Source organism: Falco biarmicus, chromosome 5 (genome assembly GCF_023638135.1).
Source record: "Falco biarmicus isolate bFalBia1 chromosome 5, bFalBia1.pri, whole genome shotgun sequence".
NCBI lineage: Eukaryota > Metazoa > Chordata > Aves > Falconiformes > Falconidae > Falco > Falco biarmicus.
Window position 1 is genome coordinate 83,849,724 of NC_079292.1, and position 14,192 is coordinate 83,863,915.

The 14,192-nt window shown below is 45.5% G+C and overlaps 1 protein-coding gene across 1 annotated transcript; it reads right to left on the reverse strand.

Annotated features, from left to right (window-relative positions):
* Positions 1-1,950: 1,950 nt before the first annotated feature.
* On the reverse strand, positions 1,951-11,450 carry LOC130150666 (killer cell lectin-like receptor subfamily G member 1). The gene is made up of 5 exons (XM_056341825.1): positions 11,272-11,450; positions 6,570-6,662; positions 5,647-5,798; positions 3,651-3,754; positions 1,951-2,643 (listed from the first exon to the last, which is right to left on the reverse strand). The coding sequence occupies exons 1-5, from the start codon at positions 11,387-11,389 to the stop codon at positions 2,532-2,534; spliced, it is 579 nt and encodes a 192-aa protein (XP_056197800.1). The 5' UTR covers positions 11,390-11,450; the 3' UTR covers positions 1,951-2,531.
* Between the last annotated feature and the right edge of the window lie 2,742 nt (positions 11,451-14,192).

Consider the following 14,192-nt stretch of genomic DNA (forward strand, 5'->3'; position numbering starts at 1 on the left):
TGATTATTTGAAAAGACGTTAGCTGGGGGGAAACAGCAATTTTCTTTTTGGAAACAAGATCTTGTTTCTGTTTTCTCTGTGATGTCACAGTTTTCTGTAGTGCTTATTTACATGTGGCACAGCAGCATCAATCTCAGTAACAATCGCTTCCAACTTATTTGTATTCCTTCTCGTGAACCCCTGATCTAGCATTTTCAGATGAAACCTCCAGTGCCGGGTCAATTAGTTTCTCCCTAGCCCTTCCCTGCCATGCACAATGCTGCCTAGTTCTTTACTTGCATTATCTCTTAGTTTCTGTCTGTCCTCCACACTTTCTTTCTCAGCCTCATCTCCCCAGACCTGCCCTTCCTACCCACTCACCTCCTTCCACCCAAAGTGCCTTCCTTGTCCTTACCTTTAGCAGATCTCTCACAGAATCACAGAGTAGTAGTTGAGTTTGGAAGGGACATCTCAAGATCATCTGGTTTGACCCCCGTGCTCAAGCACGGCCATACAACCGGTTGCCCAGGACCATATCCAGACAGCTTTTGAGAATCTCCAATGATGGACACCCCCACAGCCTCTCTGGGCAACTTGCACTTGTGCTCAGTCACTCTCACAGTAAAGAAGTGGTTTGTGCCCATTGCCTCTGTCCTGTCACTGGGCACCACTGAACAGAGCCTGGCCCTGTCCTATTTGTACCCTCCCTTCAGGTGCATTATATACATTAATAAACATTATATATACATTAATAAGACCTCCCCTCAGACTTCTCTAGAATAAATCATCCCGGATGTCTCAGTCTCTTCTCATAGGAGAGGTGCTCCAGTCCCTTCATCATCTTTGTGGCCCTTCACTGGACTCTCCAGTACGTCCACGTCTCTTTTGCACTGAGGAGCCCAGCGCTGGATACAGTGGTCCAGTTGTGGCCTCCCTGGTGTTGAGTGGAGGGGAAGGATCACCACCCTCAACCTGCTGGCACTTCTCTTTCTAATGCAGCTCAGATACCATTTGCCTCCTTTGCACCAAGGGCACATTTCTGGCTCACGTTCAACTTGATGACCACCAGAAACCCCAGGTCCTTTTCTGCAAGGCTTCTTTCCAGCTGGGTCACCCCCAGCACGTACTGGTGCATGGGGCTGTTCCTTCCAAGCTGCAGGACTTTGACCTTCTCCTTGCTGAACTTCACGAAGTTCCTGTCAGTCCATTTCTTCATCCTGTCTCTCCCAGAACAAACACACAACTCAGAGTATCTACCACTCACCGAACCTGCTGCTTGCCAAGGCTCATGGCTCAGGGTTTGGGAAATCCCCACAGAAACACTCCTGTGCACTGTGTCATATATGCCTAGCGAGGCAGATGTTCAAAGCAGGCCACAGCTGTTGTGTGTGCTTCAGAGACCACTTATATAGGCTCATACGCTGGGGATATACAGTCAAACCCTTAGATCATAATGGCAGATATTTTGCATCAGGACTGCCCGATCATTAGGCAGTCCTGTCAGAGTTACTGCTCTGACTGCATCAGACTATAAACTGCAATTCCAGGCCAAAGATAAACTGATAATAGTAAAATGGAATAAATATATAAGGATAAATGGGAAATTAATAACATTTCTCTTCCTTTATTGGAACAAAATCTCTGGGTGGAAAAAAAGCTTTCCATTTGTGTGGAAATGCAACCTACTGTCCCACCCTTAATGTTCATTGTGGTTTTATGCTTTTCACACCCTTTGGCTGTCCTCTGCTCTATTTGAACTGAAAGCTCCTTGTAGTAATTATTTGTCCACTGCTTTCTCTCACTGCAGTATGAAACTGCAGAGGTGGAGAAGGAAGTATGGTCTTACAACACACAATTAACTGTACTCCTTTGACTCCAGAAACCCAGCCTCTTGACTGCTTTGGTTGAAGCTGGCCTATAGAACATGGTGTGCAGCTGGTTCCTTCCAACACAAAGAAGTAATGACATGGGTACACACTTGCTGTCCAGTGCAGTACTGGAGCTTTATTTTCACTGCTGGATTTACAGAAGCTGTTATCTAATTTCACTCTCTTCGCTCCCCCTAACATCACTGGGACGCAAAAGGAAAGGCTGCCAGTGGAAGAAGTCTGTTTATATGTTTCTGACAGTGAAAAGCAGGCTTCATCATCCCAGCCCTGCTGGCACCAGACAATGGAGATGCAGGGAATGGAAATGAATCTGATGCTCAGGAATGGAGGAAAATGGCTGGCTCAGAGATCTGAAGACCCGGCATCTGTTGTGACACAATTTTTGTTTGCCCTTATAGGACAAATAAGGCAAAGACTAGGCCAGGGAATATGTCCCAGCTCTCATCTGGTCACAAACAGCAGTAATCCAACACATGTGGACTGAGAACGGACCTACTACTACGGATAACTCACCCTTATGGGCAACAAACCTGTCCCTGCAAAACACCTTTGTGAGGGTGTGGAAAGGGCAAGTCCTTGGTCTTGTGTAGAGCTTTGGTTTTCAGGAAAATGATCCACTTGTACTACTGATGAGATGGTTATGAGATGAAAATGTATATGGATTTATCTAAGAGATTTCTCACAGATCCATGAAGTAGAAAATTCACAGCTGGAGGCTTGAAAGTGATTGTTCATCAGGACAGCACAGTGTTGCACGGGGCTGTTAGAGAGGACCCTGCAAGAGACGCAGAACGAAAGTGAGACTGAGAGAAAATGCTGAGATTGTCTCCTGGAGACAAGAAAGAAAAAACATCTGATTTTGAAGGGTGGAGCCCAGAGGAAGTGAAAAAACCCAGCCTCCAAAGGGCAGCTGTTAGAAAACAAAACATCCACCAAATAACTCATCTACCTGGAGATTACACATCTGAGGAATTTTACCATTGTGGAACCCAAACCAGAACCAAACAGACATGATGCCCTGCAGTGGCAGTGGTATCCACCAGCATGAGAAAGGCAGTGCTGAGAGTTTCATGGAAAGATGATCTCCTTCAAGGAGTTTGTAGTAACAGAAAAGTGGATTAAAGATTGGAACTAAGCCAAGTGTTTGGAGTACTGACCTACTGACAGTGAGATCTCGGGTGAGTTTCCTTGCTGGAGAAGTGTCACAGACTAACTCATTGTCTTAACTGCCATAAAAAGGAAAGGGTGAGGCAAAGTTACTAGACCAGATCATAATGTTTTCCCTCATGCAGAAAACTGAGTTTTGTCCAAGTAAACACTGCCAAAATTAAGGTTCTGACTGGGGTTGGCACCGGTGAAGCAGCAAAGGGCTAGGTCCTCGCACCCAGTGACACCAGCACTTGGCAGAATGGGTGCAAGGTGGCTAAAGCCAGTAAAGCCAAGATGGACTGTATGCTTTTCTGAATGAGCAACTCTGTGGACAGCACAGGTAAATAATCCTTGGTCTGAGCAGCTGGAGGAAGCAGAGAGTGAGATACAAACATTAACCCTACTTTTCACAGGTACATGCCTTTACAAGGTGCGGGGCAGGGAAAAGTAGACCCTTTTGAGTTTAGTGCCATATAGATGACGATAAGAAGAAAATCCATGCAGGAAGAACGCTCCTGAGATCTGGTGCAGGAACTCCGGGTGCTGGAACACCAAGCAAGCTGAATTATTCTGTTTTTAAATTAATTTAAATTAAATTAAAAAATTCTGTTTTTAAAACAGAAGGAAGCTCACTTGGTGCCATTGAGTACAGAGCCATCTTCCCAAATCCATCCAGAGCCTGTGCTGTTCCTCAGTCCAACCCAGAAACATCTTGTTTGAATACTCTTGAACAGGTCCTAGAAATGGTGATGAATTGAAAAGTCATTAATGGAAGTCTGCCTGAAAATGGAAGTAAGGATAAGTAAAGAGAACAGAGAGCAATATACATCCCTTTGCTAGACTATTCCTTAAGTGACTGACAACACTGCTTCTCCACCTTTTCTAATCAGGAAGATCAGCTTTAAAGATCATGCCTAGAATAAAAGATGTGTACACTGGCAAGGAAGCAAGCGTGCTTTCAAGGGTCCTGGGCAGGTTCTTCAAAGGACATTTCTCAGGGCAATATATGTGAACCAACTGCACCCAAGGCTCCTGGAGTTTCTTACACAGAGCTTTATGTAGGAATATTAATGTTCTACCATACAGCTAGGTAGCAAGCTAATACAAAGTATTAAGAATTAAAGGTGAAATCAGGTTGGGGCAGGAAGAGCAGGTGCTGGCAGATCTGTGTAAAAGAGCCCAGGACCAAAGCTCATTAAATTTTATACAGACTTTCCTCCTACATGTTTTCAATGTTCATTTCCTTTCATCTAACCTTTAACTTGTTTACTGTTAGAAACTCAGCCCTGAAGTAAATCCTCCCTCCCACCCACCCCCACCCCCCAAAAAAAAAAAAGAAAAAAAGACAGACGAGATGAACGTTAGTCCACATTTGCAATGAAACCTAACAACAGCAACCTCTCAGTGGTATGGCTGGCCTCCATCCTTATCTCCTGCTGCCATAAACAAAGCTTCAGCACAGGTATCTTCACGCAGAAGCTTTAACAAAGCTGCCTTGGTAAAGTGGTGGGAATAGGAGCAGCTTGAGGAATGTTTGAGTGCTGCTGGTGGTTTGGAGTTGACTATGTTTCCCTGGCACAGGGAGGATGAACAGTCACAGCCTTTGCAGCATAGGGCCTGGATAGCTAGAAAAGTCTTGCTTACGTGGGGAAGTCTGAGCGGGGATAATAGGTAACGGTCTAGTAGCAGAGACAGTAGTAAAAAAGCAGCTGGACCAGGGAGGTTTTCTTCACGCAGAGAAATGGGTAATCTTGGGAAGATGGATATTTCCCAAGGAATCAGGATTTGCCTAAGCAAGCATGAGAGCAAGAACAGTTCCAACTGAGCAGAGACCTGGTTTTGTAAGCCCCCACAGAACATACAATGCAACTTCTGTCCAGGCACTGGAAGCTGTCCACGTTCATTGGACCTGAGCTAATAAGACCTGGCTTGCACAAAACCAGATCGACTACTTCTGCTCTACTTAGGCAGATGTGCCTCAGCTCCCTAGTGATCAGCTCTACCCATTTCTTTAGTGGTCATACATGTCCCTGCTCCTGATGAGCACCTGCTGCAAAATGAGCAGTGGAACAGATAGTTTCTGATTTCACCAGCACAACCGGGGTTTTTTGGCCAAGAGAGGAAGTAAGCATTGAAAACAGACCGAGGAAGAAATATCCATGCAATAACACAGGGAATGGCAAGGGTCACTGAGCCGGAGGAGCTGGAGCGGTGCAGGGAGCAGAGGTATCGCTTTTGCATAGGAAGCATGTCTGGAGAGTGGGTACTTGCTGGCTTGTACAGCGACTGCACAGTGCACAGTCTTTTCCTGTAATCATTCATATCTGCTTTATTGGGTATAGGAGGGGAGGTGGAGAGTGGGAGTGGAGAAGGCTGTCTCCTAACATCCTTCATAGGATGATTCTGCTTAGCTGACAGTGACCCTCACCTCTCCCCTCCCTTTGTTTCTTTGCCTGCTGGGAACTTCTAAGGTGTATACTGAAACTGGAAATGCACAGTAACGTTGCAGGCATAAATCCTTCCTCTTCTTTAAAGCCAAAATATTGCCAGTGACAGCACTGCTTGGGTGTCAGTCACTGAGGTATCTGCAAGGAAATGGAAGATGCTCAAAGAATAAGAAAGTCGTTACCATTTCCAAGGCATCGTTGACCACCAGGAGATGAGCTCCCTGTGCCCGGCAGGATTCCCGGCTGGAATGCCAGTCCTTCCTCTCCCTGGAGAAGGAGTAGCAGCTCCCTCTGTAGGCCACCCACTGCTCAGGGCAGCGTGGATGGGAGTGACCTGTAAAGGAAACAAAATACCAGCTTTTCCCTACCATTAACCAACAGGAAGACACTTGTCAACAAGGACCTGATGAAAAGCAACTCTTCTGGGTAGTTGCAATGCAGAAAACACAAGTCAGAATAAACATCTAAAAATAACAATGCATGAACACTGAACTTCAGAGCCTCTGTGCAATTTCCAAATCTTCATACAAGAGTCACATGCACTCTGACGCTGGGGCTGCCCCTCACCCACCCACTCCATTTCCTCTGAACTACTCAGATACCTGAGAACTAAAATTGTCTGTCTGAAAGCAGACAAGGCTCTGGGTGTGCAAAAAATAAAGGGAAAAAGTACATCATCCTGCGGGTGCAGCGTGATTGTGTCACACATCAGTTGAATGGATTATAACAGCGAACAGTACGTTTTCTCATGTGGTCTAGCACTTTCTGCATGCATGCAAAAGTGTTATAGATTTTGCAGATTTGTTCTACTGTTTACCACTATAATTGCAGCAGACAAGTGTACAAAAACCTTTTAATATGTATCACTGTTCTTTGCCACAGGATCTGAAATAGGCTGCCTGGGGTTTGCACAAGGAATATATTCTTCACAATATTCTTCACAATATTCTGGAAAGGCAGTGGGTACTTAATGCTGGTGGAAACCTAGAATAGCTTTTGGTTTAGCCCCATATAATGGCATTCAGGATCTGAGCTCCTGTACTTAGACGAGTATCCAGTCCTTTGCTGTTGGCTGCTCATCCTCAGCACCCCTTTGTGCACTTACTCATCTTCCAAATCAAAGCAATCGCTAGGGAGATGCTCAATATCCCAAAGGCTATAGCCAAGCCTGGCACAACTGCTGGCCACAGACAGGGAGCTGTAAAAGAGAAAAGAAACCATAGTGAACAGGAGCCACCTGAAAACTGACAGTGCTTTTACATAGTTTGTTTGTGTCCTGGGCATTTCCACAGGGAACTGAAGTATTTCGAGCATCTCTGTCTGGGCATATTCCGTACATTGCTGCCATCGCTGTCCCTGCCCAGCCTCCCCAGAGCCTCACCATGTCCCTACCCACCAGCCCAGGGCCCTGTTTCAGCTGGGCTTGGGGCCATCAGTCCCTGTCTCAGCTTCCCAGGTGTACCTGTCTCCAGGTCAGCCATATCTCTGCCCCTGCCTGGCCACAGAGCCAGCTCATCCAGCCTCTGCAGTGGCTGACCCCAGGAGGGGACTCACCCACCTCAAGTCAGCCGGAGCTCCCCCAGGCACCATGTGGCACCTTGTACTGGCAGGAGCCTCCCAGCAAACCTGCACCTGCCTCAGCACTGAAGTGCAGGGCAAAAAAGCTGAGCTGCATCGCCACAGCCACGAGCTTCCAGCTTAAATGCAAAAAGGAACCCAAGGCCTTTCCCCCAGCTCTCTCAGCAACCACTAGCGATATGTTTCTCAGCAATCTGTTCACAAACTTAAACACATGGTTATTTTACATCTTCCCGGGACACTCCCAAGTCAGTCCTCCATTCTCATCTGCCTCTACCATAGTGGGGTGGCAGGATGGGAAGGCCAGCCTTGAATCTCTGCTGCAGTGAACACAAGTGCACTGAAATTCAACAGACGTTAAAACCAACAACAACAACAAAAGGCACTGTGGTATAATAATTTCAAAATGGGAAACTACAGGGAAATGAGGAAATTTGTCAGAGACAATTTAAAAGGGATGGCTAAAAGAATAAAATATTGGTAAGCGGTAAGGGAGAATTTTTTTAACATTTCTTGGTGGAGGCTGAAAACAAACGTACATCATGTATCAAGATTATTGTGGGAAGGGCAAAGAAAGTCAGTGCTAAAACAGAAGGGAAAGGGACTTCACTTAAAAGCAAGAATGCATCCTTTAAGCATTGGAAGCTTTGTCCAAATACAGAAAGCAGATCAGATCAATAAATTAATAAAAATTAATCTATTTTGATCTTAGACCAGTTTGCAGGCTCACCAGTCTTAACACTGGTTTCTGGTTTATAGCAACATATTTAGACCTGCGGTTTTGCCTAAAAGAAGTTTCTAAGGTAACAAGCGAGAGGCATGAGAGTTTCATTGTAAGCATTATTCTTCTCAAAGAAAGACCTTCCCTAAGGTAAAGGTTTTGCTGTGTTTCCTGAAGCTTGCAGGATCTTCCAGCTGCCCCACTTGTAGTTAAAAAATAGCAACATTTTATTATTTAAGTATTTAATCGTAATTAAAGAACAAAACTCCATCTCTTTTCAGCTACAAAATACAGAAAGACTTTTCAGGTACAATCTACTCAGCCTTGTGCTAGAGGACGATGGGAGAACTGAAGGACTTGAACAGGGTAGTTGGTTTCTCTGCCTGCTCTCTGTTCCTCTTGCAAGTCAGCCTTGTACCCCCGGTGACCTGCATTTTGCCATCAAATTAAGCCTCAAGGGAACGGAGTCAGCCCAAGATTAAGGGGTAGGGTGGAGCTTCTTCTCTGCAAATTACAACTGAAAACTAAGTAAAAGATGGTAACTATCTGTTGAAACATAATTCTGTGTTCTGAGACCACATGTCTGAGGATTTGCTCTTGTTTTCCTTCCTTTATTGCCTCTCAAAGAAGCCATCTCCTGCATTTTCCAGATCACTGTTCCTGATTTTAGGGAAAATTACTTTCAGGACAAGGTGGCTGGAATGACAGTCAGTGAAACGGTTAATACTTAAATGTCAGCACTGGGCACCGGAACTGGTGCCTCCTGGCAATGAACAGAGCAGCTCACCCTCTATTGTTTCAAACCAACGGCAGAAAAAAAGGAACTGACTCAACTCGGCATCAAAACAAAATCTCAGGGCACTTCCACAACCAGAGCAGTGGGAGAGTTCACTTAAGTTCTTAAAAATGAAAAATTATGCCATTAGATAATCTTGGGAGGAAAAAGAAAGTAAGGAAGTCATAATGAAGTGTTCGAGGTGAATTTAAGTCTCACTTGAACTGCAGTGATCAGTGGAATCCAGGGAAAGTGGAATAAAAAATTCTGTAAATTAAGATTTTAACCCTTGCAAAAAGGAGTCGCTGCAGTTCCCCCTTTTTAAAACAGGTTCAAGGGTTTGTGCTTGATCCTTAGCTCCTGGACCACATCTGAAACTCTGAGCTTCCCAGGTGTACCTGTCTCCAGGTCAGCCATATCTCTGCCCCTGCCTGGCCACAGAGCCAGCTCATCCAGCCTCTGCAGTGGCTGACCCCAGGAGGGGACTCACCCACCTCAAGTCAGCCGGAGCTCCCCCAGGCACCATGTGGCACCTTGTACTGGCAGGAGCCTCCCAGCAAACCTGCACCTGCCTCAGCAGAGGATAGGATGTAGAAGAGGACGGGATGGGAGAAGTACCTGAGATGAGTTTGAAACAGAGGAGAAACATCTGAATGAAGCGTCAATAAATATGTCCATGAGTTATCTGAGAAACTGTGCCAAGAATCTCCCCAAGGGAAGGGAGAAGTGAAGCAATGGACATATAACATAAATATCCGATGTTATAACTTTCTAGTATACAAAACACCCCTTTAGGTCTCTCAGTGCTCTGGAGAAATGCCTGTGATACACTGCATTCATCTGCAAGAAACATGACCCAGTATTCCTATGTTTGGGAGTTCAGATTCAGTTCAAAAACTGAAAGTTGTTAACATTTTATAATTCACGTCTTCTAGGGCAATCTGAAGAATGTCATTGTGCTGTCCCAATTAACTCCCCTCAGCTCCTGCCTACGTCAGTATGGGAGCAGCATGACCACCTACAGCCAGAGAGGAGGATTTGAAAAATGAGGATCCTGTCCTTGGCTATGGCACAGACCTGATTATCACTGTTACTGCAAGCGCGCCACACAGGTTAACGCTGTCTTAACTGACTGCTGGACTGACATTTTGGTAGTGTGGCATATCTAAGGCTCTCTGGAAACCAAACAGAAGAAAGCCAGGGCAACTTTTCGGTTTTGAGGAGTCCATGAGAGCCAAAACCAGTTGGTTTGACCAGAGGATGGATCTATACACCTGTGATATACCTGTGATACTGCATCGCAGGGATGACTTAGTAGCAAGCATGTGCATTTGAAAACAGAGATGAATACCTGAAAGCACATCTCTCAAAAGTGATAGAGCCAGGGACAGAGCTGGAAATAAAGATCTCCTAAAGAAAGTACTTAAATTGCACTTAGGGACTCCTTGTACTGCAGAAGAGAACTGGGAAATAATCAAGTAATAAGCACAGAAAGTGTGTTCAAAGATCAGCTTCCTTATTTTAGGCCCTCTGACTTTAGCTCAAAAAGTTGAGGGTACATAAAGGAATTTAGAGGGGAGGAATATTAAAGAGAAAACTGCAAACATCTCAAGAGGGCATTAGGTAATCTCCACCCGCAACAGGGCAGGAGTGAACACAAATAACTGGGAATGAGGGGATGTTCCTGTGTTTTCTGATGCAACAGAAAACATCATTTCTGATGAAAACACACGCAAAAGGAAGACTGCCATCCAAGAAGATGGGAGTGTGATTACCAGATAGGATCTTGAGGATTTCTGTGCTGGCTGTGTTTCCATAATGCAGCAAGTGAGCAGGCAGCAGTAATAACCACAGATATGTGCAATTCAGGGCATAGAAATCTCGTATCCCACAGCGAGAGCCCCTGTTGTTGTAACAGCTTGGGGAAAAAGCTACAGTCAACCATTAGTGTTGCAGCCAATGCAACACAACTTGCCTAAAGCACACGAGCATCTAGACGAAAAGCTATCAGCTCACGGGAAGCAGACGTGTACAAAGAATGATCGCCAATGCAAAAGCTCAGTCCTCTAAGGCGGTATTTCTCAACTAGGCAGCCAGAGAAGTTTTTCGGTGTGAGATTTGCAAGGCCTGAAAAGGGGGAATGGAGTGGAAATACGGAAAGAGGAAAAATTAAGGAAAGTGCTAAGAAAATCAGTCTGATTGTAAAATGCCCTGGAAAATTGTCTCAAGGCAAGAGCTGAAAATTTTCTCACTGGGAGGTATGTAAAATTAGAATGGAGAAAACACGGGAAAAAATGTATCACAAAAGAATCCTGCAGAGCCCCACGGGAGAGAGACTGGATGATTTCATATGCCTCTTCTGTCTCTGATCTCTGATTAGCATACGCCTCTAATTTATCTGTACTCACATCTCGCCTACCCTTCAAAGAATATTGCTGACAGTCGCTTATTGCTGACAAGCAGACAACTTTAAAACTGCAGCCCTCTTTTGGAGTAAAGGATGCCTGGGTTGAATGCCCAGTAGACACCAAAAGGGCTCTGATGGAGAGAGGGAGGGGAACAATGCTGGATCTCTGACCATCAGCTTTTATCACATTAAAATACGATAATTTCAGAACCAAAGCAACAGCACCGTGAGCTGGCACTCACAATCAGTGGCCAGCTCAGAGTTTTTCTTAGATCTTTCGCTCAAAATAAAATCTTTTGTTGACCTACCTCATCCAGCTTTCTTACCTCTCTTTTCTTTTGCAGCTTTGGCCCTCGTCAGAGAAGTCTGAGAGAATTTAACAGAAGTATAAATTATTTCTTCGCTCTCTTCGGCTGCAGAAGTTTCTGATCTGCTTCCCTCCATGCCAAAGCAAAGAGTGCGTATGACAAGATGTTTCGATCAAGCTGTTGAGCAACAGGGCTCAATGACTCTGAAACAGGAAACCTGAGGCTACATTGAGAAGACAAAAATGGTGAAGTTGCAACCTCTATCTCCAGCTGCTCAGAGTAACCAAATTCACGACAGAATGGAGAGCAGTAGAAGTGCAACAACTTCCATTTCCTAACCTAACAGTCATTAGTGGAAAAGGTGATTAGTTAAAGAGTTCATGGGTATTCTAATTGTTACCAATGCAAGAGGCTATGATTACACACAGTAATTGTGAGAATGTGTGCCACTCTGAAGAGACAGAAGTGGGTGGATAGCGAGAACACAAGGTGAAAAGGTGAATAGCAAGAATACAAGGTGAAAAGTGGGATAAGCGATGGCTACGGCAAACTGGCAGCCCAACTGCTGTCAAAAGGGAAGGAGAGGTGGACAAGCACAGGTTTGAGAAGGAAACCCTGTGATCTTCGGACACTTGTACCAGGAACTCTGCCCACATCCAACACCCAGTGTGAATGTGCTTGTGACAGGCAGGCACTGAGAGCTGGCATCCCTCAAGACCCTCTGAGTCAACATCTCAATAGCATCAGTACAAGAGAGGCATGGACATACTGCAGACAGCCTAGCAACAGGCCACAAAGATGATAACAGGACTGGAGCATTTCTCCTATGAGGAAAGGCTGAGAGAGCTGGGACTGTTTGGCCTGGATAAGAGACATCTTGGGGACGATCTTATTAATGTATATAAATACCTGAAGGGAGGATACAAGAAGAGCCAGGCTCTGTTTTCAGTGGTGCCCGGTGACAGGACCAGAGGCAATGGGCACAAACTGAAAGACAGGATGTTCAGAGGGAACACTTTTTAACTGTGAAAGTGACTGAACACTGGCACAGGTTGGCCAGAGTTTGTGGTATCTCCCTCCATGGAGAGTCATCTGGACACGGTCCTGGGCAACTGGCTGTAGATGGCCCAGCTTGAGCATGGGGTTGGACTGGATGACCTTGAGAGGTCCCTTCCAAACGCAGTCATTCTGTGACTCTGTGGTCAGCAATAACAGGAAAGGATAGTTTTCTTCTGAAGTAGTGAAGACTGACCATTGGGGACAATAGTTCAGGTTATGGCAGGGGAGATTTAATTGGGTATTAGGAAAAATTTCTTCACCAAAAGGGTTGCCAAGCATTGGAACAGGCTGCTCAGGGAAGTGGCTGAGCCACCATCCCTGGAGGTATCTAAAAGATGTCTAGATATGGAATGTAGGGACATGGTTTAGTGGTAGACTTGGCAGTGCTAGGTTAATGGTTGGACTCAGTGATCTCAATGGCATTTTCCAACCTAAATGATTCTACAATTCTATAGTGGAGACTACTAATGCTTCCAGCATCCTGAGAAACCTCTTAGCTGCATGGCTGGCTGATCTCTGTTTCAAGCCAGATTCTGATCCCTTCCACTTCATGCTCAGATTGGGGATGTGTCCTGGTTTCAGGTGGGATAGTTGATTTTCTTCTTAGTAGCTGGTGCAGCGCTCTGTTTTGGATTTGGTGTGAGGTTGATAGGACGCTGATGTTTTTAGTTGTTGCTGGGGAATGTTTATATTAAATCAAGGACTTTTCGGTTTCTTGGGCCCTGCCAGCGAGAGAGCTGGAAGGGCACAGGAAACTGGGAGGGGACACAGCCAGGACAGGTGACCCAAGCTAGCCAAAGAGGTATTCCATACCACATGATGTCATGCTGAGTATATAAACTGGGGGAAGAAGAACGAAGGTGGGGGACATTTTGCATTATGGCATTTGTCTTCGTGAGTAACCATTACATGTGACGGAGCCCGGCTTTCCTGGGGATGGCTGAACACCTGCCTGCCCATGGGAAGCAGTGAATGAATTCCTTGCTTTGCTTTGTTTGCGTGCTCAGATTTTGCTTTACCTAAGCAAAGCTGTTCTTATCTCAACCCTTGAAGTTTACGTTCCTTTCCAGTTCTCTCCCCATCCATCTGGGTGAGCAGGAGTGAGCAAGTGACTGTGTGGTACCTGGTTGCTGACTGGGGTTAAACCACGACAGGATGTTTGCCAGGCCTGGGGTGTACATCTTCACCACTGGTACAGTTCATTTACAAGAACTGTTCGGGCATCCTCAGCAAAGTAGTTTGCCATGGTTTCCAGTTCTAGGACAGAGATGATTGCTCCCCGTCCTGGTGATATGCTGTAAATTTGAGAATGATTGCCTGGGAGGATGGTTAGTTTCATAGAGTGTTGTGGCCAATGTGTTCCAATGCACGTGTCTGAGAAGGCATGGACTGGTTATTTTTGCAAATTCCTTCATCACACACTTGCCCCTAAGGGTGGTGTATTGCACCCACAAGATTCCTTCCAATCCTGGGTAGGGCCTGTAGATAGCAAGACAGGGAGTCTGTACTTGAAAGGAAGGAGAAGGCAGAAGACAGCAGAGCAACACAAGAGAAGGAAAGTCTCTCCTGAATGTTTTGGATGGATATTGGAGAAGTCTAAAGAGAGCTGTCAGGCTCAGAGAGGGAGAATTTGCTATAGTCATGAGGGGAGTTTAGTTGGGAATGTAATCTGTGTGGCTGGAAAGAAACCAATGAGGTTCAGACACAGCTTAAGTGCCCAGACCAAGGGGAAAAGGCTGTGGCCAAAGGCACTGCAGGCTGCAGCCAAAGGCACTGCAGGCTGCCTGCAAGGCCAGAGTGATCACAAAGACGGCATTATTTGAGAACAAGTGGAGCAGTGAAGGCTGGCAGGGAAGAATTAAAAGCTCTGTTTTGATGTG

Bases quoted from the DNA above. Each gene is read 5' to 3' on its own strand.
- LOC130150666 (XM_056341825.1), bottom strand. From the start codon at position 11,389: ATGGAGGGAAGCAGATCAGAAACTTCTGCAGCCGAAGAGAGCGAAGAA. The intron at 3,755-5,646 runs GTAACGACTTTC...CACCATTTCTAG, and splicing joins TCAACGATGCCTTGGAAATG to GACCTGTTCAAGAGTATTCA. The intron at 2,644-3,650 runs GTGAGCTTCCTT...CGTCTCTTGCAG, and splicing joins TCTGTACTCAATGGCACCAA to GGTCCTCTCTAACAGCCCCG.